This window comes from Copadichromis virginalis, linkage group LG9, assembly GCF_057382275.1.
Source record: "Copadichromis virginalis isolate Kocher_CV1m ecotype Utaka linkage group LG9, C_Virginalis_male_GT1.1, whole genome shotgun sequence".
Classification (NCBI taxonomy): domain Eukaryota; kingdom Metazoa; phylum Chordata; class Actinopteri; order Cichliformes; family Cichlidae; genus Copadichromis; species Copadichromis virginalis.
In genome coordinates, this window is record NC_140626.1 from 26,000,265 (window position 1) to 26,025,785 (window position 25,521).

The 25,521-nt window shown below is 42.2% G+C and overlaps 1 protein-coding gene across 1 annotated transcript in view; it reads right to left on the bottom strand.

Annotated features, from left to right (window-relative positions):
* slco5a1 (solute carrier organic anion transporter family member 5A1) overlaps positions 1–25,521 on the bottom strand; it is a 39,063-nt gene that overhangs the window by 9,509 nt on the left and 4,033 nt on the right. Inside the window, exons 3-6 of the mRNA XM_085468483.1 lie at positions 11,117–11,249; positions 10,796–11,016; positions 5,052–5,216; positions 2,221–2,419 (exon numbers count right to left, since the gene is read on the bottom strand). Of these exons, the coding sequence (XP_085324609.1) occupies positions 2,221–2,419; positions 5,052–5,216; positions 10,796–11,016; positions 11,117–11,249 (718 nt within the window). The remainder of the gene's footprint in view (positions 1–2,220; positions 2,420–5,051; positions 5,217–10,795; positions 11,017–11,116; positions 11,250–25,521) is intronic.

The following is a 25,521-nucleotide window of genomic DNA, read 5'->3' on the forward strand; positions in this document are numbered from 1 at the left end:
AGAGTACAGACACAAAGGGCAGCTTGGGTTAAATATTTCCCGTGTGGGTGTTACCTGTGACTAGAGACCACCGCTGCTCGTAATGAGGAGGCCCGCTGGCTCACACAGTCTTGTTGACCCCTCTACAAACATGGGCTCAGACAAAAACTACAGTTACAAGGAGTCAGCTCCAGGACTTTAAAGCACAGGGGCTTACTGGCAGTGTAGTAAATAGTCCCCTTAATTAACTTAGTTATGCGAAAAGCACATTTCACATAGGTTAAGCACTGTTAAGTGTATTTAGTGGGATACACATGGATACAAACTAGAGGTGGAAATCACCAGATATTATACGATACGATATTATCACAATAACTTACTTAAGGTACAATATTATGCTAAATATTGCGATATTACTTTTTTATTTTAAACTGAAAGTGATGTCTTCGAAGTTAACCTAACCCTAACCCTGTCATAAATGTTGCCATAAGACAGCGTCAATCTGATATCAGTCTGTAATTGAATGGGGTCAAGTTGGCAATTACATACAATCTGTTCTTAGTAAACTTGTGTGACAGAGCCATTAGCTTGCTGTGAATTATGAGGTCAACTCAAGTGCGTCCACTCTTGGATGGTTTTTCGGTTGAGCCTAATTAATGTAAGTTTTCTTGGCTAATAAAATGTTTGGTGTATTCACAACACTTCAGTTGTTCCATTAATTTTTCTTACAGAGCTCCTGTGTTGTTCTGTGGTGAGAGGGGAACCTTCTGGAACAGGGATGGGAAACTACAGGCCTCAAGGGCCAGTGTCCTGCAGGTTTTCAATATTATCCTGGGTCAACAGGGTGGAAAACCTACTCTGGGTTTTGCAAAAGGCACCTGAAGGATTCTCAGACCACGAGAAACTAAATCCTCTGGTCTAGTGAAACAAAGATTGAACCTTTTGGCCTGAATGCCGATTGTTGCTACTGGAGGAAACCAGGTTCTGTTCATCACCTTATTATTAACCTCTTAATTTCTCTTTGCTATTTGGGCTGATTGGGACCAGATGAGTGTAAAAACAAAGAATTACCTGATTTTTTATTTTTACCTGATTTTTGTTTCTGAGAAAAATGAGATCCACATATGAGGACATTCATTTTGAATTTCGACAGAACAATGGCAGTACAATGTCCTCGTAAGTGGATATCAGGCCCTTGTAGAGCAAAAGTTTGTATTTTGGTCTAAATAACCCAAAATGTGATGTTCACATATGTGGACGCCAGGTCCTAGGAGGTTAAATGATATCACCCAATACCATCCCTACAGTGAAGCACGGTGGTGGCAGCATCATGCTGCTTTGTCAGCAGCAGGAACTGGGAGGCTAGTCAGGGTTTAGGGAAAGATGAATACAAATGTAGAGAGACATCATTCAGTGTGCTTCAGGCTTTGGGACCACTCTGAAAATGTCCTTGAGTGTTCCAGCCAGAGCCCAAACTTGAACCTAATACATTTTGGAATAAAGCTGTAAATCTAACAAAATGTGCAATAAGTGAAGTGCTGTGAATACTTGTCATGTTCACTGCATTTGTATTATTTATCCCTGTATGCTTGCACACGTAACATCTGAGAATGCTAGCAGCAAACAGTAGGAGGAGAGGAGGAAATTATTACAGTAGATTTGCAATGTTTGTAGTCAGTTTGCAGGGTCTTTTGCATCATCCAGGGTCGCCGTGTGGATGGTACCGCCCGTCTGTGCGAGCGGGCTCATAGCTGAGTGTGCCAGCAGACCACTCCATATTTCTGCCCCCGGGGCTGACACGTCACATGACTGTTTGTTAACTCAGCAGCAGGCTGCTGATGTGCTGTCGAGCCGCAGCAGCTTCAGAAATAGAGGTGGCAAAGCGAGTCACTTCAGCAGATGCCAGTGTTGCTAATTAATCATTCACACTCCCAACACCACAACACATGAGGAAGATGGGAGCGCTGACAGCCCACACCCTTTCTCAGATACATCTTATACACAGTCTAGTCTGAGCATTCTGGCTTTGCAATGGCTCATTTTAAATGATTAATTTTGTTTTTAGAGTCACGCTTGCAAAGCAAAAAATCAAGACTTCGATCAGACTGGGAAAAAAACTGTCTAGTGTGTCTATTTTACAACTAATGAAACCTCTTAAATGATGTTTAGATATTATTTTGAATGAAAAGCAATGTTAGGTTTACAATTCCTTTCCAATAACTTCTGTTTATCTGTCCTTACCCAGTGGTGTAGGGTATGTTGATGCCTCCTAGATTAATGCTCTCGCAGCCCACTATGAAGAGAGTGGAAAAGCACAGAAGAGACACCCCACTGCAGATCATGGCCAGCTTGGCCGACTCTCTTGCGCCGAGCTTCAACTTCTTGATGATGTAGCCCCCCAGCACGATGCCCACCCCGGCACTGGGTACGATGATCACACCTGAGAAAGTAATCGGTGAGATGGAGAGGTGTTGCAAGCAGATAAAACGTGCCATGGAAAAATGATAACACTGGATGAATTGGTGTACACATCTGAGGCACAGCTTTCTAATCAGGCACACCGACACGAATGCCAAGCGAGCTCGTTATGCGTTTATATGACAGAGTTTGTGAGTTTTGTCAGAAATTGTTGCTCAAGGTCACCCCGCCCGTTTAATCAAGAATAAATTACTTTATCGAAAGCAAGAGACCAGACTAGGTTTGCTCCATCAATGTGACAAGGCCACGCTGTGGGTTAGCTGTGAGTCATTTCAGGCTGCAACACGTGCTCTCAGTCCACCACAGCCATTCAGACTGACAGCGAGAAGAGAGGCAACCCTGGCCTCTAGCAAAACAGGCCGAGTGGCAAGTGTCCTCATGCTGGGGTCGAGGATCAGGGTGGGTGCACATGGCAGCCCACGAGCCCGGCCGCACATGCTCACAGCCGGATAATGAGCAAGACCGGGTCAGTCAGCGGAGGCGGAGGGCCGTCAAAGACAGAGGATTAGCAGAGAAATGATAAGAGTACACATAAATGTCATGTGGCTTCTCACCGTATCCATGGTATTTGTGTGTGTGTGTGTGTGTGTGTGTGTGTGTGTGTGTGTGTGTGTGTGTGTGTGTGTGTGTGTGTGTGTGTGTTAAAAGCAGAGCTCAAGAGGAAAAAACAGAAGAGAGGACAAAAGACAAAGTATCCTTGAGCATGCTCAGGGAGAACTAGGCAGAATACAGGTGTTTAAAATTATCCTATAAGTGCATGTTTCTATGCTTAAACCATGCACTTTGTGAGACATTAAACATGTACACATGGGGGGAAAAAGGCTCTTTACACATATTCTTTCCGCATTAACAGTTATTAACATGAGAGGTTACGTGTGTGTCACTATATGCAAGAGGTGCTTTAAGAACCTAAGAAGAACTATAAGGAACACAAAGGGAAACTAAAGTGACAAATAGTCAAAAAACAGAAAGCAAAGCAGCAGAAGAGGGGGAGGCTACAGCTGAGAGGGGCGTGTGTGATGTTACAGCTCTATCTCTGCAGCAACATCTAATGAACATGTAGCTGATCCAACAAGGTGGTAATTAATGTGATTTCAAGTTATTTCTATTTGATGTCTGTGAGACTATATTGCTATTCATTAAATGCAGTGCTAGCTCACTTTAGTTACACTAAGCCGAGTCATGTTTATTTATATACAGTACTGTGCAAAAGTCTTGAGTCACCCCTCATTTCTTTCTTGCTTCCCAGCAGCCAGACTTTCTTGGATTTTTTTTTTTTAAAAGTGATCTTTTTGATTTTTTCTTCTTTTTTAAACATCAGCCTTGCAGCGTGCACATTTTACAAGTGCTCTTCAAAAAAGCACAACTCCATTACTGTTTGTGCTAGAGAAAAACCATTCAAAGGTTCCTGAAAGATGAGATTATTTTGTATTTTACAGCCACAATAGTTCTCCAGGCTATCTGGAGGTCTTTCAAAGTTTTGTGTTTGTTAACCCACTTAACACTGACCTATGAATCACTGAAGCAAACTTAACAAAAAAACAATTTTAAATTGTACCTTTAGGCAGTTTGTTAGTAGCAGCCTGTTATAGAGACATATAATTTGCTTCCATTTCTTTCCTCGAATCTATGAAAAATGCCAAAGATATTGCAGCTTAAGAGACATAAAGGAGTATTTTTGCACAAATAATGTGATTCCAGAAGAGCTATTAGCAAAGAGATTTGGATATCTGGCATATAAATACCAAACCTACACCTACTAAGTTATAACCAACACTTCCTTTGCATCATATCTGAAATGTATTCGGTCAGTCCAGCTGACTATTTGAGGAAGCACTATGCTCCCATCAACGGGAGGCACCTCTCCTCCTCGCCTCTAACCATCATCACATCCTGGCAGCTTGGCATCATTTGAGTAGTCATGGCAACTGCACCACCCGTTTGCCCTTACCCCTTGTATCCTGGCAACAGGCAGACGAGAAGAGGCGACGGTATTGTGTGTATATGTGAGAGTCTAAAAATGACCATATGTTAGCCAGCAGTATTCTTGGACACACACACAGACACACACACAAATACCCACACCTTCATGACTTCAAAGACATAATTAAGTTTTTAATCAGTCCTTAGCGTAGTAATCCTGATACCAGATTAGTTGTGCATTAATACCGCTGGCTTAGACGCGACTGAAGGATTAGACCGGTTCTTTGTGAACCCTACGTATGTGGTGCACAAATCGTAGGCAGGGTGGAGGGTCCTGTGAGTGTGTATGTGTGGTTGTGCATATCAGAGAGACCAAGCTATGATGAATGTCGCCTGCAGAGACTTGTGTGTTACAGTCATGAGATGTAATGGAAGATTATCACTGAATGAAATCCAGCAGGACTCAAAGAGTCATAGCGATGTGTGCACGTGGAGAGGTGAGAACAAATGTGAGCTTAAGTCAGTACAGACTGAATCGACGGCTATTTTCTGATTGTAGAAAACAAAACCGACATAAGTACCATTAATAAAGTGAACCATCTGCCACAGCTTTTTCACTGGCAGCTAGTAGCAACATATTCACACCTACGAGTAAAGAAAGTCACACTCACCTGTGTATATGCTAGCATTGGAGGCAGGGATACCAAACTGTGACTCAATAAACTTGGGAATGAAGGTGATGAAGGCGGTGACAATGGCACACTCTGCTGTGTAGGACAGGCTGACGAACAGAAAGGTCATGTTGCTGAGGATCCTCAGTGCTGCCTTGGGAAGGTCTGAGGAGCGACACAAGACAAGACGGAGCAGCTCATTACCTTCGCGCTGTAATTAACGCGCAATCAATTTCTTAATTTGGCTCTCACTCTCTCCCACACACACTCTACAATCGGAAGAATCGTTGCAAGAAGAGTTGTAATTGAAAAAAGCCAAAACGAGCCCTAAGTAGTATCAGCCTTAGGTAATGTCAGAGTAAACAACACTTAAACGTCTACGAAACTCACTCAAATATTGTTAAATACAAAGATGCACTCAGCCTCGTCTCATTAGTCCGGGTAATTATTCTTGTTTCACGCACGACTGCAGAAGAAAAAGACAGTAAACAAACATGCAGATGTTCCGCGATTTCTGTGGAAAACGCTTTCTTTTTATAAATGAGCACAATTTAACCATTCATGCTGCCCTCTTAATTATCTCCCTTCATTATTTAGTTGTGCCTACATATCGTTTTGAGCTTCAGGGGTTTCACGAAGCCACCGGCATGTTTGCCATACAGTGCAAACATGCGGATCATGTGCCTCTGTGCTGCGTGCACAAAACCAACCAACCAACCAATCTCTGCATTTACAGCCTGAATACTGTCATCCTTGGTTTATCATGACAAGGGCATTTATGTCTGCTTGAGGGCAGTGTCCATATGATTTGGTCCCCATGATGAAAACACCCCCCCTTAATTCTGTCACTCGGTAGTCATGTGGTCTAACTGCAAATGTGCATTACTGTTACCGGGCAGAACTGAGCTCCTTGTCTTTCCTATGGAGTCCAGTACATTGGTCATACTGGCTGAGAAATAGCAGCAAAGAAAAGTGGACCGAAATGTTTTTATTGATTCAAAGATAAATATCTGGTGACAATAAAAAAAAAAATGTTTGGAGCAAGTAAGGATTCAGGTACTCATACATAAACAAGCAGGGCAGATGGTTGCTGTCAAGACAAAACAAATGTGAGACTTCCATTTGAATCACTAATCAACTCCCTGCTACTAGCCTTTAATAGTCCCAGGAAATGTTTTTAAAAAATGTTTTTTATCCCAATGCAATTATGCAGTTATGTCAAAAATGCATCTCTGCATATATCTTATATACAGACATTAATGTGTGCAGGAATGATCTGGAACGACAATACAGCACCTTTAATTAATGATCTATTAAATCTGATAGGCGGGTTACCATACTGCCAGCATAACACCGTCAAATGAGTTCATAATTTATGATGACAGAGAAATCCTTTTCATTAAATGAGAAAATAAAGACATCCCACTCACTGCTATGCCCGGAACACATTCTGTTTTCTTCTCACTCCTGTAAACCGTTCATGGTGCAAATGTAAAGTTGCGGTCAGAGCTACAGAAGAGAAGCGAATATTATCAACAACAACAATTTTTTGTTTAGGGTGGGTTAAGTTGGAGATCATTTAAAATGAAAGTTAAGAATTGAAGTACACTCATTTTGTCTCATTCAAACTTTGCATAAAAATACTGTAGGACACTACTAAGCAGTTTAATGCAGGCTAAACTGGTTAGTTTACAGTGTTGTGGTGAAGTTTACAGTCAGGACTTCATGTTGGACTGCTACGGAGCAGACGTGGTGTTCGTGGTCAATATTAGCTTACATCAAAGGTAGCAGACATTAATTTGTATTTCAAATGATGTTGATTAGATTCACTTGCTACCTTTTATAATACTTTCATGGTATTAAAGGGTTGGAAAAATCTGTGATATAAGTTGTGAAACATCGATATGTATCTTGTTGAATTTAGCTGACTAAACACACAAAGAGCAGCAAAGGTCAGCTGACCACAACCTCACAAAAGCAAGATTTTTTTAAGTAATTCTGTTCCAGATTTGACCCCTAAAATTGGGTTTCAGATTTTAATCCCTGCTTATATCTTATAAAAAGATATCAGATCAGAGGAGATGGAAATATACAGTCTCTGCCAGGGATGGCTCCCTGGTTTCCCTGTTTTCACGACATATTCAGGACATTATTTCGGTCTTCTGTATATTTTATGTGTCTAAACCTTGTGTAAGATAAGCTTTCCTTGAATGTGCTTGTAAGAGGTACAAGGTCACTGGCGCATATGGACTTCTCCATCTCAGCACAGCTAAGGTATACAATTTCAGGAACAGTTTGACAGAATGAGGATCTCTGCAATCCACAGGGACCTCAGATTCAAGCTACTGCTTCTCTATAACTACTATCCATGTAGTTTGGATGTTTGATGTGCCGTAGAACGCCCGGAACGTGCTGCAGAATCTACAGCTCCAAAGTCACCTTGAGCTGGAGCAAATCATCCTTTAAGAGTCTGTAGGGTTTCCTTTGATTATAACACTTATAACAAGAGACAAAGTGAATAGAAAGAAAAATAAATTTGGGAAAATTTCTTTTTTTCTTTTTTTTTTACTATTCAGAGGAAACACAAAGAGTCAGAAAACGTCCAACCAACTTTAAGAAGTCAGGTCACAAATATGTCAGTAAAGCTTCTTTATTCAAATGAGAGAAAAAAATCATTAGATTATAATGACAGCCTTATATTTTAATCATGAAAATCTTGCTCTTGCCGCTCAGCCTTTCTTCCATCTCTACAGTCTTTTTCTCTCAGTATGAGTGTGTGTGTGGTCTGATCAGTCACATCTGGGCACAAAAGCGAGACTTGGAAAACCTTTTAGCTGGAGGTGGCTCGCCTACCCTCTGCGCAACTGGCATCTCCAGTCTCTCCCTGCTAGTGTGTATGTGTGTCCAGGGATTTTAAACACAAAAGGTTTTACAGCCATGCGGCTCTCACGAGGGCTTCTTCTGACTCACACGCCTCAAAAGCAAATACCACAAAGCAAAGCAGGAACAAAAGAAAGGGCAGAAAGAAAGTGATGTTGATTATTATCGCCTTTTATTAAAGGAGGTTATTAGGAAGCCGGCCAGTGTGACTAGATGACACGGTGCCTAGATATGAGAATAGCAGTCTCAGTACTAATGCAACTGATCTTGTTGTAGGCGGGGAAATATTAGCAGCATCTGTCAGCATTATCCCAGATCAAATGGTAGGAAAAGGAAAGTGACGCTAATTATTTCATTCCTGGGAGGCGTGCTGTAACGCTGTCTGCAGGGGGACAGATGGTGAAGTCCTGCTGGCATCTACAGCAGCTGCTCCCTCAATCACACAGACCACTGGCTCACAAGAGTTGCCACATTTGCTTTTCTATTAGGATTTATTTGACGACACCGTCAAATTGTGTCATCTATTTGATCAAGCCAACCAACAAGGTTGAAACACACAGACACGTTAAGCGTCGTTAATAGTCGCGTGTCACATTTCGTGTTGGTTAAAGATATAGAACGACAATTTACCGCAGTTAGTAATACAATGCACCGACCCCTATATCATTTTAGCTTTGAGTCGTTGCGCGCTACAGTATTTAAAACTGATTTGAGAGGGTATAAATGCAAAACGCATATTTTGACATGAAATGACTCTATTCTTCAGACGGATGCTGACGTTTGGAGCTAAGAACTGAGTCTTGAAATCCGTTTTATCCTGTGAGAGGAATAAATGCCAGCTGAAATACCTGTGTGTGTATTTCACAGCATGCCAAGGTAATAAATCACATATTGAAACATGGCTGTAATACACAGTATGTGTCAGCAGTTTTTTTTATCCATAATGACAACATTTCCATGGGGAACTGCATTCACGCAGCAGTAGACCAAGGCCTGGAATTTCCCATAATCAAGAGTTTGTCACTGTGATGTGTAAAAAAAATCAGTGTTAGCATTTTTCAGGGTTTGCTTATGATGTGAAGGGCACAACAAAAAAAAAAGAAAAAAGATAGCTACTTCACAGCAGCATATCTTTCGCAGAAAGTGCTGAATTCGGGCTATGGACAAACAAGCACACCTCAATTGAAGGACATGCACAGTATTGTAATACATTCCAGATCCAAACACTGAACCTCCCGAGTCTGCGAAATTGGCCACAGTTTGCACAACAGCCCAAAACATTGTGCTGAGACAAATAAAACAGCCGGAGAGCTAGCTGTGGGCTGATGAAGCTATAACGCATTCATCATCATTCCAGCACGGGTGCGTCTCTCTGAGACGAAATCCTGTTCCGAATGCTCCGACGTACACACGGGGATTCATTTATAAGCGTGCAGAAACCTTAAATGCGTGTTCAAATTTACAGCTGTGATTTTCACATATGCGAACGTGCACTCCTCTGCAGCTCAGTCTGTCTAGTCCTGTGTGTGGAAATGTGACTGAACTCTCTTGAGAGCTCATTTAAAAGAGAGAGCGAAAGAGAGAGTGAGAGAGCTGTCTGACTGAGAGCAAAAATTGCACAAGAGGTAACTGGGAAACACTAGAGCAGGACTCAGCTAGAGGCTCTTCCAGGGAAAGCCGGGAGATTCCTGGGGCATCTGGCTCAGAGATGACATAAACTAGAATCACCACTTTGTAGCTGGACGCCTCCAAAAACCAGTCCGGTTGCAGTTTGCAATCACGTCTGTCTAGAGTCTAGACCGATATGTGATTTGTTGTGAAGGAGGAATTCATTGGGCGGGTCTTTAAAAAATATTTTTAAAAAAAAATCACATTTTTAACAGCACATTTTTCATTTTTTAGGGTGGTGCAAAAACCATAATCCAGTCCCTCCCAGTTCATCCTGAGTACAAGAAAACGTTTGTGTCAGATGTAATGAAAATAATCCAGGTGCACATGAAACATCAACAACCACAAGAATGGAACACATAAGAAGCTACAGCAACCTTGACCTTTGACCACAAAAATGCATTGCTTTGATATTACATTGATCACTGAAGTCGAACCAGTTCATCCTTAAGTGCGAGTAATCTTTGGTGGCAAAATGAACTGATGGACTGCACGACGATGATAATCATGATTATCATCATGATGATCAACACTGATTTTAATGACCAAAAAAGGAGCACCGCTTTCACTTTTGCTACATTCCTTTTAAATTTGTGCCAACTTGTGTTTGTACCTGTGCCAAACATTTGAATTTTCTTATAAATCTGTCTTTTAACTCAACCAGCTCAACCAGGCTAGTGTAGGAAGCTTCAAGCAGCACAGTGCAGGGAACAGCTGCGATCAGCACATGCAGGCACCTGGTCGGTCCTAATTTAAGGAGTGCTTAATTTGCTTTTGCTTTGTGTTTTAATTGGCAGAGCATGTATTTTAAAATGGAGCTCATTTCATTGCAGGAAGCCAAAATTGTGACTATGATTAAAATTAAGTTCACTGTGCAGCCATACTGTCCTGTGTGTGACCTTTAGACATGTTTACTGTTTATTTACTAAAGTTAATAGAACCTAAAGTCCACTAACACTTCCAAGGTTTGCTGCTTCATTAGGCATCTATGTAGACACGCTCTTCCATCACTAATCGATAACATCTTTAAAGGAGAGTTCAGTGAACCTTGCACTACAGTATAAAATGACTAATCCCAGTCATTGATTGAATTAAAGGCTGTTTGGACATCAGTAGCTCATGGGTCCTTTGTGTAAGGTACCTAGAGATCCATCTATAAGGAATACTTAGTGAAAATAATGTTATCTGTTCCTCACCTTTAATATCCTTTCCAAAGCCCATGGAGGAGGAAACATTTTGGCTTTTGCTATTGGACTTTTCCTTCATCACGTCATCATCACTGGACACGTCACCCGGTGAGCCAATCTTCTTCTTCTTCCTCTTCTTTTTGTGGCGTGGCGGCAGCTTTTTAGGGAAGGCAAACATGGGGAAGATGACCAGAAGCATAGCTATGGCACACAAGAGAAAACCACTCCACCTGAAAGGAAAAGAAAAATGAAAGTTTTATAAAGATATCTGAGAAAATACATGATCATATCACAGGACAGCTGGCACGAGGAAACGAGCTTCATATTTACCAGTTTCCAACAAACCGAGGATCATTCTGGTCTATGTTGACAACAGTCTTGGGGTCAACATAAAAACCGATAAGGACGCCTCCAAGCAGGTAGCCAGCTGCGGGTCCAAGGGCTCCCATCACATACATGATGGCTAGAAGAGGCACAGACAGAACAGTCAGAAGTCTGCAAAACAAAGACTTTGCAGCTTTCATTAAACATTATCAGGTATTTGCAAGTTTTGATGAGTGTGAAGCCTGCAGCCAGCAAAGCCTACAAATTTCCACATTAATGCTTAATGACCGACTGTTCCCAGCAACTGACTGCATCAGACCTGGAGGAGCTGTTCGTTACATCACATTCATTATATCTTAAACACCTGCACTGAGATCAGTGGAAACTGTGCACCTACACCTCAGGTAATTTCTCACAGCTCATAAAGCATCTGAGGAAAAACAAAACAAAAACAAAAACAAAGGTCTCACGATGACCTGTAGCTCTGACACACCAGCAGACCTTGTGTGGTTGAAACATTAACTCACCGAGGTCTAAGACCATCAGTTAGAGAGCCAATCATGCACCGTCTCTTTGTTTCAGGAAGAGGAAAACTCATTAAAGTTAGTTGGACAAGTGGAAAAACCTCCTGTGGACATCCAGCAGACGTTTACCAGTCAGAATGAGGGGGCAAAACTTTCTATAATTACACCTGGAACACTGCTGCTAGCACTTAATAATTACTGTGTGTGTGTGTGTGCGCGCGCGTGTGTGTGGTTGAAAATGTTGCCGTGAATGACAAAATTCATACCCACATGTAGACTTTGCAGTTAGAGATCAAAATAGCTACAACCCATATGCTTCTGTTGCTCGTCTCCCACACACACACACACACACACACACACACACACACACACACACACACACACACACACCAAAATGCTCAGATTTGTTGATTTGCGTCTCTGAAGTGTGTTCACACATGCTGGTGTTTGCTGTTTGTGACAGAGCCTGTGTTTAGCAGGAGAGGCAGCAGGTGCGCCGTGTGTCCACACCAGCACCCAAAATATCAAATCTATCTCTGAGACCAAATGAACGCGTCTTCTCAGCCAGATTACATAACACGCACGCACGCACACACACACACATTATCCACCATGTAAGCTCGCCTTTGTCAGAATGGAAACTCAAACACCATTTCATCCCAGTCTGTTTAACCAAATGTTTCAGCTGCCGTGCCAACATATTTTCATCCAAGCACTTTGGGTGTTGTTGGACATCGTTTCCTCTGTGGATTTTGGCCAGTAAAGTAGCAAAAAAAAAAAAAAAAAAAAAAAAAGCGTATTTCTAAAGCCCAAATCCTCATCAAAACTTAATTAAATCAAGGCTCCCTTAAATAAAAGCACTGAGTAAAAGAAGAGAGGAAAACATTGCTCAACAGCCTCCTCTTGCCAACCTAAAGCAGACATTCACTAACAGTAACACACTTTTGTAAGCGCAAGATGTAAGACAGCAATTCTCTGCGCTCAAAGTTTCTATATAAAAATATATTTTTTAAAAATGTAATGAAAACAAACAACCTATACACATCTAAAAAAACACATATATTAAAATGTATAACCAAGTTGTGGGTGAGCCTGGAGATCTGTTAAGTTTTATTCCAATAAAATCTACATGAACTGAAGAATTTCCTCTCCAGACACCTAAAGCTTCTCCTGCCTTTTTCTCCCTTTATCACGTTTGATCTTTTTAACTCATTTCACTTTGCCGTTTCTCATATCCTGCTGCCCGGAGAGTCGATTCATTGCCGCAGTCAAAGCATTTACACAGTGCAACAGGATATTAGCACCTGGAGACAATAAACAGTTCATTACAGTTGGCAGGGACAATAAGAGGTCTTATTGTGCCTTGGCTTTTGTGAAATTAAAACTGTCTCACAAAAACCACACATGAATTCTGGGAAATGTAGTGGAGTTTAAAGACAAGGGTGAATGTGTAGGTAAACGCCATTTTATAGATTGCTGCAGATTCAAATGATCTGCCCCCGTCACGATCCTCCCTCATAGTTGCACTGATTCATCTGCTGATCCATATTACAGGCTGATCTTCTTCTTCACTAAATATCAGTATCTGTCTTAAAAACTTCCTATCAGACAGACTCTAAATGTCACTATCAAGTACTGTAAGCTTGACAAACTTGAAGCAAACAAAGATTGGGTTGCAAAGCATTAATTAACCCATTTTCCAAATTTCAAATATCCAAGAAAAGAAAATCCACAAATCATCTTTTTATTCACTGCCCATTACATTAGTCAATAAACTATATCTGTTACATGGAAATACAGACAACTGTAATCTGTAGGTAGCTTCCATTAGCAATCTTTCTCGGTATAAGGGTATAGCTAAATAACTAGTTATAGTTCCAGTGTCTCATAGACCTTTCTATTGTCCCAAATATAACACATCACAGTGTAAACACCTTCTGGCTTGAGTCACAAATACACCAGGTGCATCCAACCAGCATGTTGTCATGCAAAAGTTAAGCACCAAGCATGGTCCTTTGATTGCCCTCCAAACTCAATCCTCGTCATACGTGGGGGTCCGGGTTAGGACGGCCATATTTTATCCCCTTTGGTGGGGGATTGTGTCTGTCCTGCTACTCCATCTATCACGTTAACGCCGTTGTGCCTGACTGAAGGACAAAGGGCGGGTCATAAACTGTACCTTAGTCGTTGCCCTATCCTGCCCACTTGGCATAGAGCCGAGATAGTTTAGATCAGCAGGTTGGGATGAAGGGATTGGAGGGCCACATCCGGCCTGAAGGGCGACCGGGGCACAGGCATCGGATTGAGAAATATGCTGGCACAGCAGCAGCGCTCCATCAAAGACACACACACAACACATGCTGCGGTGGCAGACGTCAGTGGACTGCAGGGGTGCATGCCAATGAGGAACGCATGGCGCCCACAGGCTCATTTCACTGAATTACACAATGGACCTTCACCAGCGGCACCTGAAGGACAACATATTAAGACTTGATGTGGCTTTCTACGTGTAGAGGCACCGCGTTAGGAGCGCTGCATTGCAGTTACTGGTTTATCACTCTTAGGTTAAACAAAGTCTAAATCATCCACGTGGTTATTCAGTTTGACTTTCATGTAGGCTGAGGTAACGGCTCAGCCTTCATGGTTTCTAGGCCTCAAAAGATATAAACTGAGAATGTAGTCACACCGCATACATGTTAAGATACACAAACAGAATCCATCTGAGCCACATAATCTCAGGAAACACAATCACCCCAGCACCAAAAACAGCTCAACAAGAAGCACACAGTTTCAATTACAACTCAGTGACTTCACCGGCATCCAAGGTCAGCTCTCCCTGCATCTTAAAAACATTAACTCTAATGTGCATTCACCCGCAAGTGTGAAAGGAGGGAGGCAAGGTGCATTAAGGGTAAGAGTGAGGTTAGGGTTTTAAACGGCTTCACTGACACCAATTTAGCAGTTCAGCTCCAGTGTTTGTGATGGATGGACACAGCAGTGTCAGGCAGAGGAGAAGAAAGGAGATTTACTCAACAATAATCCAGAAAGAGAAAGGCAGTAAAGCAAGAAACCGTTTTATTTGTCTACCAACCAGTCAAGCAGGAGTTTACACCCATGTCCGTCCAGACTTGTAGTGCATGCAGAGGCTGCGAAGGAATTTAATAAGAAGGTATTAAGCATATGTATGTCAATGCAAAAAGAAAAACGCAAAATAAAAGAAGATGATTCTGCAGAAAAGTAAACAATGCTTCAAAAATCAGTGTTGCTGTAAAAAAGTTACAAATTCTAAAACGCTGGGGCAAGGTAGGCGCCTAAGATTACTGCTGCCAGTTCAGTATCTGACCAAATGTGATGTATGGTCACAATATGTGAGACAGAGAGTGAGAATAAAGAGCGAACATCAAGAAACAGAAGGAGCGCAAAAGAAAAAAAAAGAAGAAGCTTGGGTGCAGTCTGCGGTGACTGATCCTGCTGTGTAACTGAGTGATAAAGCTTGCTCAGCAGCATCCCTCTTACATCTAACCTTCAGGGACCAGTTTTGCTCTGTTGTCTCCGCTCTGCCTCCTCCACACTGCCGGTTCCTTTGTATTCACGAGCAGCAGTGACTCATTCACAGCTCGTAGGAATGAATGAAGGCCAAAGAGAAAAAGAAGAATGAATTGAAAGAATTGGTGAGATGATTTTCACTGCACTCGGTCTTACTGCGTTTCAGCTTTTACGGCGTCATCTTTGGTAGTCACCAAGGCACCCGAAGCTGCTTGAATAGCTAGATGACAAGAACGGACTTTCATCCATAAAAATGCAATGGCTTCTAGTGACCTTCCACCCCCCTCCCCCACGACCTCTCCTGACCTCGTGTTCTCCTCACCAATGAGACTCAGCCAGAGCAGCAGAGGATGCAGAGCCACAGGACCTGATGAGAAAGCACATTGCGGCTAATGAAGCAGCTCCCTGGTGGTCAAACTAATTAGCGCAGATTAATGATTTGATTTAAGCACATTGACGAAATAAAAAGGACAAGGCTTGCATCGTCAGTGAGGTCAAAAGGTCGCACAGCTCCACACAGCCACATATACAAAACCAAACTCCATGCAGCGACGTTTACGTGCAGCCAAAGTAAAAATCTCATTTGTTTTTCGGGAATTTATTTCTCTCCAGTGACTGTCCTGCAATAAAGGCTGTAGAGGTATGAGCCTCGCTCTGTAATCCTTCTCTTTCCAGCTCTCTGGCTGCAAAGCTTCGTTTCAATGAATTATGTAGCGCTCCACCTGGCCATTAGCCTACACCGCTCAGTCAGCCTCTAAACAAGCCCGGGAATGGATAGCAGGCAGCAGGCAGCAAGCGAACGACCTTGGGTTCGTATTCAGCGCGTTACGTGGGAGCTGCCGATTCTCTAAAAAAGATGCAATCACGTTGTCTCGTGAGCGTTACTTGAGCTTTGCCACGTTGATTTATGTGGCACTATACATCACACGTTAACTATTCACTCTAGCCTAGGATAACAACTGAGCCTCAGAATGAGTTATTCTACTTTATTTAATAACATCTACTTTATGCGATATGGCAACACAGAATTTTGATTTGCTGCTCTGTGGAGTTCCTAAAGCTCTTTGGAAAGTGTAGTAGCTGTTTTTTGTGGGGTTTTTGATAGATGATCTATGCGGCGTCTGCTGTTCGAAAAAGAGCCACAGAAGGGAAACGCCGCTCTATGTATCCCTGTATTATGGGGATCAGTTCAGTCATGTGACCTCTCCAACCCCGAGAGACAAGAGGAGGAAAAAACACAATGAAATAGGGGAATGGCGGCATTGTCATGACAACTTGCTGACATAGCAGTGTCTTCTTACAAGTCCTAACCTTACAGTTTCACCCAAAGGGCACACATACACGAACAGAGTGAGGCCAGTGGGGCAGACTGCTTTAATATGCATGAGTTATTTATATGATACACACATACACAAAAAGGCATACATCTCTAAGTCCATTTATTATGTGTTGATGATGTTTTTCAGGATGGATGTGGTCCCAATTATAATGAAGTACACATTCGTCGTCACAGACTTGAAGGATGAGTTGCCTCTGCAAGACCGTGCATGTGTTTAGCCCCAAGTGAATAATGGGGGGAAAGTTCTCTATACATACTTGTACAACTGCTTCCAGTCAGATAAGAACATTCAGGGAGGAGAATTAAATGGAAATCAAGAGACATGCATGAACAGATAGAGAAAATGCGATGGAGTACTGGCAGTGGAAATGCATGAGAATAAGGCATGAAAGGAAAAAAAAAAAGCTGAAAGCAACATAAGCACAACTGAGCCAACTATTACTAACTGATTACATTTAATACACTTGCACATTCACTGTGTTAGTAATATGAAATGATAAAGGAATGCCTTGTACTGCCAGCTCCTAGTTTCGGCAACCAAAACAGACTGACTACTTATTAAAGTCAAACACTGTCGAGCAGCCGGCAGATACCGTATCTGAGATAACAACATAAATCTGCGTGGGACACCCAAACAAAGCACAGCCTCATTTAATTGCATAGCTATACAGAACATTAAATCTGGACTAGTTTAATGATGCAAATCAGATCTATTAATACACATATCCATCTTTATATTTAAGGAATAGTAGGAATAGTGCTGGCACTCTATAAATGTTCTAGATAAAGTGAATGAAAACATGCTGAACAAGCAAGACTTTTCGATTTTCTTTATGAGATTTACACCTTTTTAAACTGCGTTTTCATTTGAATTTACATTCAGGTGTCGAAAGCGGTGAAGATCTTAATGGATTAAATGGGGAAAACTTTGATCTAGCAGTACAGCAGCACAGCCGGGTACAGACCCAGACCAAAGTCTTTACCGGGAACCCTTCTGAACTGCACAATCAAAGCAGTTCAGAAGGAAATCAACATTCAGGCCACCCGTTAGACGTCTGTACCACTTTACCTCCAGGCATTCCTGTGGAAGCCCCTTAAGCAGAGACATGACAAGTCACAAGGAGCACTAAGAACTTGATCAGCATCTCAAGCCTGCCTGTCTCCTCCATCCTCTTCTACGTTCTGTTTCTGTACAACAAACTATGAATGTTTTTGCCTAATCCAGCTGTGAAAAATGCTGGTAATATGGTATATTATTGATGCCTCCAGTGTAAGACACAATAAAGGCAAGTGCAGGCCCATTCATAAATATTCTGTGCATGCTGCAGTCAAGTGGCACAAGTTGCGTCACTTTGAAACTGTGTTCTCTGTTATTACGTGTTATACCACAGCACTTTGCTGTGTAGGGTGCAGGAAAAATTCTAAATGTAATGAATTTTTCATGAAAGCTGCTCCATGCAGGGGTTCCCCAAGCTCACTTGGCAAAATCAAATATTTAGAAAACGAGAGGGGGGAAAAAAGAACGAAAGGGGTTTTCTCTATTTTTAACTGCTCCTCGGCTGCAGCAGAGAGCCTGAGGTACAGTAGTCAGCCAGTGAGGCAACACTTCAACCAGCCATGTATGCATACACATTTATCTGTTTATTTGAATTAGCATAAAGAAAAACATCCTAAAAGATGGGAATAAAAGATATTAACTGTTTTAATCAGACTGTCAGCAACGTCCAAAAAGAAATAGTGGTTCCAGCATGCCACTGCTCTCCAGTGGGAGCCGATCCACCCACACACAGCTTCACGCTAGCGTGCATTAGTTGCGTCACAGACCCAGTCTGACACCAAATGACCATTTTCTGCTGATTCCATTGCTGGCCTAAGGCTTCTAGTCCTGCACTGGCAGCAAAAGTCCTCAAATCTGCTGCTGCTGATCTAAAAAAATAAATAAATAAAAGAATCCACTCAAGGGGATGAAGCGATGAGAGAGCACAGCTGAAAAAGAACGCATGGGTAGGGTAAAAAGAAAGAAAAATCTCAAAATCATCTGGGAACATGACAAACCCAGCAAGCAACGCACATCAGGACTCAGCTCAGCTGCCCGCTCTTCCGTGATGTATTAAAATGTGTGAGTGGGCCTCGAATGCAAATCTGCCCTGTGTAAGATTTTAAGTTTAAGTAACGCATGGGAAAACAAATCTGCTTAAGTAGGATTTCCTCTCTTAGAACCACTTTCCATTTACTGTATTGCTGTTATTTATGGGTGAAAAATGTGTACCGTGTATTTTTTTTGCCACCCTCCCTTCAGTAAAACATGAAAAACAAAAGCAAACCCTGCATTAAGCAGTGTACAATTACATATATGCAGTTAATTATTACTTATAAGTAAGCCATGACGTATTTACTTTAACTGTGACGCTGCAGCAGCTGCAAGGGTGTTTTTGTGAACACTGTTACAACTGAAAATCTTTCTTCTTCACAATCTGCCCTTGTGACAAGCCAATGAAAGCAACACGGTTCTCTTTAAATGGCTTAGTGATGAAATGTCATTCAGAGGCACACGGGCTCAAGAGAAACGGATTAATTCCACTGCGTCTCCTCCCTTTTTTTATTTCTCTACTTTACTTCACTTACTCTCAGAAGTCTTTCGCGTGCTGCCACGTTTAGCAAATCCTTTTACTTAGCAGCCTAATCCATCATCATCTTTGGATTCTCCTCTTAATCCATCGTTCTTTGTGACTTCTCGTGCATTCACTTTACAAGATTTGAACAGAAAGTAGACAACTTTTTGTTTATCCAAGACTAAATGTTTATGGTTAATAAGTGAAGAGGTTTCTCTAAAAAGGTAAAGAAACATTCAGATCAACACCTTGTAAAAAAATTGCAACAAAAATGTATGTGATTTAGGAGATTAATGGTATAATTAAAGCCTGTGCTGTGACTTTGTGAATCATCACATAGAGAAACTTTTGAGCAGAGCTGTAGCATTTAAGGACATTTGAGGAGACCTTTACAGTACCTTCCTTTCATTTCTTCCCTGCCAACAGGAACATACTGGGGAGGGGTCCCAGATCCAGCCTGAAACACAACAAGCTGTGTGTTTGCCTGTGCATAGATAATGTTCCAACATTTGAGAGGGTGGCAAATAATCTTTCAGCTGATGAGTGGCCATGAATGAGGCATCTGGGGGCTGAGGGTAGAACCACATTACACTCGGTGAAGCTGTGAATTCATTACAGCAGCGAGTTAGGTTTTCAGTGTGCCACAAGCTGGCACCTGCAGCTTTTCAGTTTCTGTAAATGACAGACATGGCACACTAATCTGCTCCATGGCTCTAAAGCTATGCCCAGAATTTATTTGGCATCCTCAATACATCCTCCACTAGGACTATTACTTCTGCTACTCTTTTAAACCACAAAAATGTTCATTCCAACTCAAGAGCTCATTTTTTAAAAAAAAGAAAAAGTTGTGTTCATACTCAAACTGACGTTTCTAGTTAAAAATTTCCCCTTTATGACTTGGAAATTAATCACACACACTAAGCTAATTCTTAAACAAAAACAAAAAAAAGAAAATCCTGCTGTTTTCATTCCTGTAGGTGTGCTTTGCAATTCACAGCCATGTAAGAACTCCTGAGACAATTTGATTTCTGGGTATCTTGAAGGATGACAGGCGATCTAATGATCTCCTAACAGGGTGAATATAATCAACACAGGAGAGCACGACGAGAGGATGTGAAGATTACATAGCACAGCCATGCTTTATTCAGATTTCATTAATTTGGTGTTACGCAAGTAAGAAAAGGACTGTGCTCTGCAGCAGTGCCTCCTACACACTGTGGCAGGAGAGTATGAAGCCATACTTGACGTTGAGGATGAGACTTTTCTGCCCTGCATTTTTTTTTCTTTTTTAGTAAGTGTAAGCTTGTAGGAAAAACAAGTGTACAAGCCTTCTGCGAATACTTATCCACACTACCAGCCACCCCCCCAAAAGCCCTCAATTCTAACCCACACCCCAACTGCAGGTGCACACTCACATTCATATATGTGTACTCCCCCTCCCCCAGGCAAGCATCCTGCCAGCTCTCAACAGCTGCTCTCTCCAGGGTCACACCTGGAGCCTACCAACTCCTTAAAACTAGGTACACCCCCCCACACATGTAAACAGAAACAAAAGTGTGAAAAATGAACATTTTCGTAGCATAAAGTGTCTGTGCTAAGCAGAGGGATCCTCCGTTGTACTTGTACACCTTCCCAACCCACTAACCTCGCCACAAAGAGCAAACTCAGCTGCTGCCAACATCTGAGGACGACGCTTGTCAAAACACTGCTTCTTCAGTGAACTGTATCACAGTTGCATGTGTAGCCTAATAGTCCGTGTTGCATAATGCACGACCAGATTAATGCTACATTTACAAGCTAAACAGAGCCTGGCAGCATCGCTGCGAGAGACAGGTGAAAGCGTACAGCTAAATTCACCCTTGTCATCTGTGCGGCTGTCAGGCAACGTTTTTGGTCATAATGCCTTATTTTTTTGGCACTTCCCGAAAGGCGCGTCATTGTGCACAGTGCGTCCAATGGGGTTAGGTCAGAGAGCGTTTAAAGACATCCATCTCATCCCACAGAGCAGCTCTGGGAAGCTCAACACAGGATTTATGTCCATTTATAAACCATTATAAAAACAAATCACTTCTTGTGAAAAAAAAAAAAAAAAAAAAAAAAAGATCTGCTGGGCATCTGTATGGACAACAGCAACAGAAATATTTTCATAAACAGAACTTTTTTTGTTCTCCACATGTTCTTGCACTTATGTAAATCCCATTAGCACTTCTCCCTCCAGCCACCCTCCCTCGCTCACTCTCCATCTGAGCAGCACAGGGGTCAAGAAGAACAATAGCCAGTCTACCGCTAAGAGAGCACAACACTGGAATGGAGTGAGATTTTTTTTTCTCCCTCGTCTCTGTAGCAAAGCAACACTCTTAAAACACCCTGAAGCCTGCATCAACATGGAGATTGGACTGCGCAGAGGAGGTAGCATGCACAAGAAGGAGAGGAGGAAATGCAATTTAACTTGATGTGGTTGTACGGTGTCTGGCTGGTGTAACCCTGCGATCCCAAGAGAAAAGCCACTTACGTGGAAACCCAAAGCAGCTCTATCAGACAATGCGTCTTTCCGAGAACATGGCGTGTGCTAGCAGCAGTACTCTCTGTTCTGATGGCCATCGCAGGATATACTGCACCCCTGGTAGCAAACATCTGGCAATTATTGACGCCAATTCATTTCCGGACCGGACAAAACAGGCAACGGAAGGCCATGTTTCTCATCACGGTTATGATTAGCTTAACAGCAGAAAATACACAGAAATTATTTTGAGGGTTTTCATCCAGCAGCGATGAAAAGGAAGTGGCTACTTGCAGTTTTTAAGCAATAAAACACTTTCAGAAGGATCTGACAGCTGAGTGGAGCAAAGCTATCCATATAAAAAGCTAAAGAAGTTGGGGTGAGGGATGATAGGTAACTTGTAACGGTGAAAATGTTTTTAGCAACTAAATATTCCAGAATAAACTATCATTAAATAGCAAGGTTGCAATCCTGTTTAAGTCAGCTTTCAATTTAGCCCCTACAAAGAAGTGGTGACAAAGGAAAAGCTTACTGCCTACTGCAGATTAATAATTAGGTATAAGTTAGATCCAGTCCTAAACAAGTTAAATAGCAAATGCGATACAGATAATCACTCTATTGAGGTGTCTATTAATTATGTTATACCCATAACACGGTCTTGTTTTCTACCACCAGTGTTCCCAATCCTCGACAGTGTTTCTGTGCTCTGAGAGTTTAACTACACCAAAAGGTCTTCTGAGAATTTATTTTTAATTTGATTTCCAAAAAGAAGTCAGGGATCAGTGAGGATGTGGTGGAACAACATGCACCAAAGAGGCTGCAAGAACAAAGCAAGCATTTCTTTCCCGCATAGCTGAAAACAAAAGGACTTCTAGCATTCTTCATATCACAAAAAACTCTGCTGGCATTTCCCCAGGAACCTTCCCACACTGTCAAAACAACCGGCCACCACACTGAAAAACAGCCACTGGTCAATGAGGTTAAGCAATAAATACAACACACTACAATTGCTGCGGTTAAAAACTTCCACCACTGGAGACAAATTATTATGCTCACATGAACCTTTTTTTTTACATCACTTCTCTTCTTGATGCACACACTGTCATCAGTAGCACAGCCACGCAGAGGTCAGTCGTTCACAGGCGTGTCATAGTAACAGTAGTAGTCCCACAGAAAGGTCGCCTGCTCCTGAGTAACCCTGCATGGCCAGTGTGGCATAATTTAAACCCTCCATGAGGACGGCAATGAAACGAGACCAGTCTTCTTTCTATATGTGTGCCAGCTTCTGACAGATCAATGTCTACCCTAAACTGATCCTGAAACCTGAGCCCGTCAGCCCAGAGGGGCAGAGAGGAGCGGGGAGAAGGCGGGGTCTCTGGGGACTTCACTGTTTGCCTGACTATGTGCACAACCTGCATTTGCTTTGGCTGCTGCTAAGCAGACCAGGACACACAATTTAATGAAACTGACTGAGTGAGCAGAAAAAGGGACGTACCAGGTCCACGAGTGATAATCCTACATCAAAAAAATAAATACATAAACACAGTGAGGTTTAAACTGTAAACTTAACAGTCCATTCCTCTGTTGCCTCTCTAAGCTGCAGTACATGCACGCACTGCAGGAGAAAAGTCTGAGAGCAACTGTTCTTTCTAAATCTGTCAGAAAACACACCCCTTGTGTCCATGTGAGCATGTGTCTGTGTGTCAGCGTGCAGACAGCACTGCTGTTTAGGCCTCTCTTCATAAACTGGGCATCGCCTCCTTCATTTCCTATTCATCCTCCAGAGGCTTGATGCATGGTTTCCATGAGTACCTAATAAAAAATTAATAACTCAAAAACACCAATAATGGAAACTGGGATGGAAGTTTCAGAGAGACCTCTGCACTGCAAACTACAGTACTTAATGCAGAGGCCGTGAGGATGACAGCTAGGAGGAATCAATTAACCTTATCCTGTATGTAAAGCAGGTAGCTAGCTACAAGCGCCAGATACAGCAACGTCTAGACACTGAAAGGTTATTAAAGAACAACAGAGCATAAACAAAAGGTTTTAATATCAGTGTTTTCTGTTTATTTTATTATAAATTTAGCTCAAGCACGCCATTTGAAAGTTACTGTGGAATGCAGAAGGCAGTAAAATCAAACCCAGCATCTCAAGTTATTCCATGTCAATTACACCTTCTCTGCATCATTAGCATGTAAATCACTGCGGTCATCAGTGGAGAGGGGAAAAAGACCCCATCTAATAAGCACAGGTTAAGCCACAGCCCAAAGGCTGGTGTGGAGGAAATATTCAAAGACAAACACGATTACTGATTAGTTCTATGGATCTCTTTGGAGACATTCATTTAAAAAAACAAACAAACAAAAACAACAATTTTCTCCTGTCTCCTTCCCCTTTAACCACAATTGGTCCTTCCTCCCCTCCCTTCTTGTTATAAGGGAGTTTTTCCTTCCCACTTTCGCCCAGTGCTTGCTCATAGGGATCATCTGATTGTTAAGGGTTTGTAGGGTCTTTACTTTTAACTATAAGGTGCTTTGAGGTAGTTTTACTTATAGAGAACAAGTCACAACAATAGCTGAGTAAACTGAACAGAAATAACAAGAACAAAAGTGTTTCAAATACATCTTTCTTTCATTCATCTATTGCAAATGATTATTCTGCCACACAACAGTACCCACTGCAACGAGCCACCATCACACAAATGAAGTGACTTCCCAGACAACCGTTCGCCATAGTAACACCAAGAACGATATGCTGTAAATCTGTCTGAGCGAAAGAAGAGGAAAGACAAGAGGAAAGGTAGTAGCCCCTGTGTCCGTCCAAGTCATGTCTTTAGAAAACAGACGAGAGCGGCAAAACACACCATAAATGCTACACTGATGTCACCATTTGCTCTGAAAGTAGAGCAAAAAAGGTAAAGTTCAGACACCGTCCCTATTAAATTACCCCAGAGATGTGGGCCGGAGTTGAGAAATGGAGTGATGGGCTCTGTGTACTCATGCAGACACAAAGACACGCATCAAATATACATCTCTCTTACACATGTGCATGCCTTTTCTCTCTCCAAGGACACCAGAAGTACCCTTCAACGTAAAGCATGTTGTCCTACAAAAGAGCAACTCCTCCCCTCTGAGGCAGAGCAAATTGAGATAGGGTTTACATTAATGGGTTTGAAGGGAGGAGAAAAGGGGAGGCTTCTTCTAGATGTGGGTTAGCCTATATTTTTACAAAATGATTTTCTGGGTGAAAACCTGCAGTCCTGCTGTAAGGTCTCTTCTCCTTCCTCTGTTCAGGTTATGTTTACACTCAAACTCACAAGAAAGCATGATAAGCCATCGCTGTCTAGACTCTGAAAGATAAGAGTTCTCAAAGTGGATACTACTGAAACTGCGTTACCATGGTTCTCTGGGGATCTACAATACAAATAACGTACATTTTTCCCCCGATTATCTGCTCCCTCTGACATGTCAGAACATGTCTGGTTTTCCAAACAATGCTTTACTGGAGTGAACAGATTATCCCTTTGTGAGCTCTCTCAAAATAGCCATCAAGGTCATCAGAGCAAGCGCTGCTTTTGATGGAAATCTGCACAAAGGGACGTCTTGAGCAGGACGACTCAGGGAGCATATTGAGCCCTAATGCATCTGCTGCGGAAATACCTTAGCAGGATGAAGGCGAAGCAAGTTGGTGTCTGAGACCGTTTGGGCCTTGTTTTTGTGGATGGTTCGATAGCTATGCTGCAATGAGTCGCTGTGATGAAGGGATCTGATCAATACTGGGTCTCGAGGGCAACAGTGCAGGCAGCAGAGCAGACCGATGCTCTGTAGGCTGCGCAATGCTGAAATAACTGGGCCAGCATCAGCAGCGTGGCTAATGATGTGAATTCA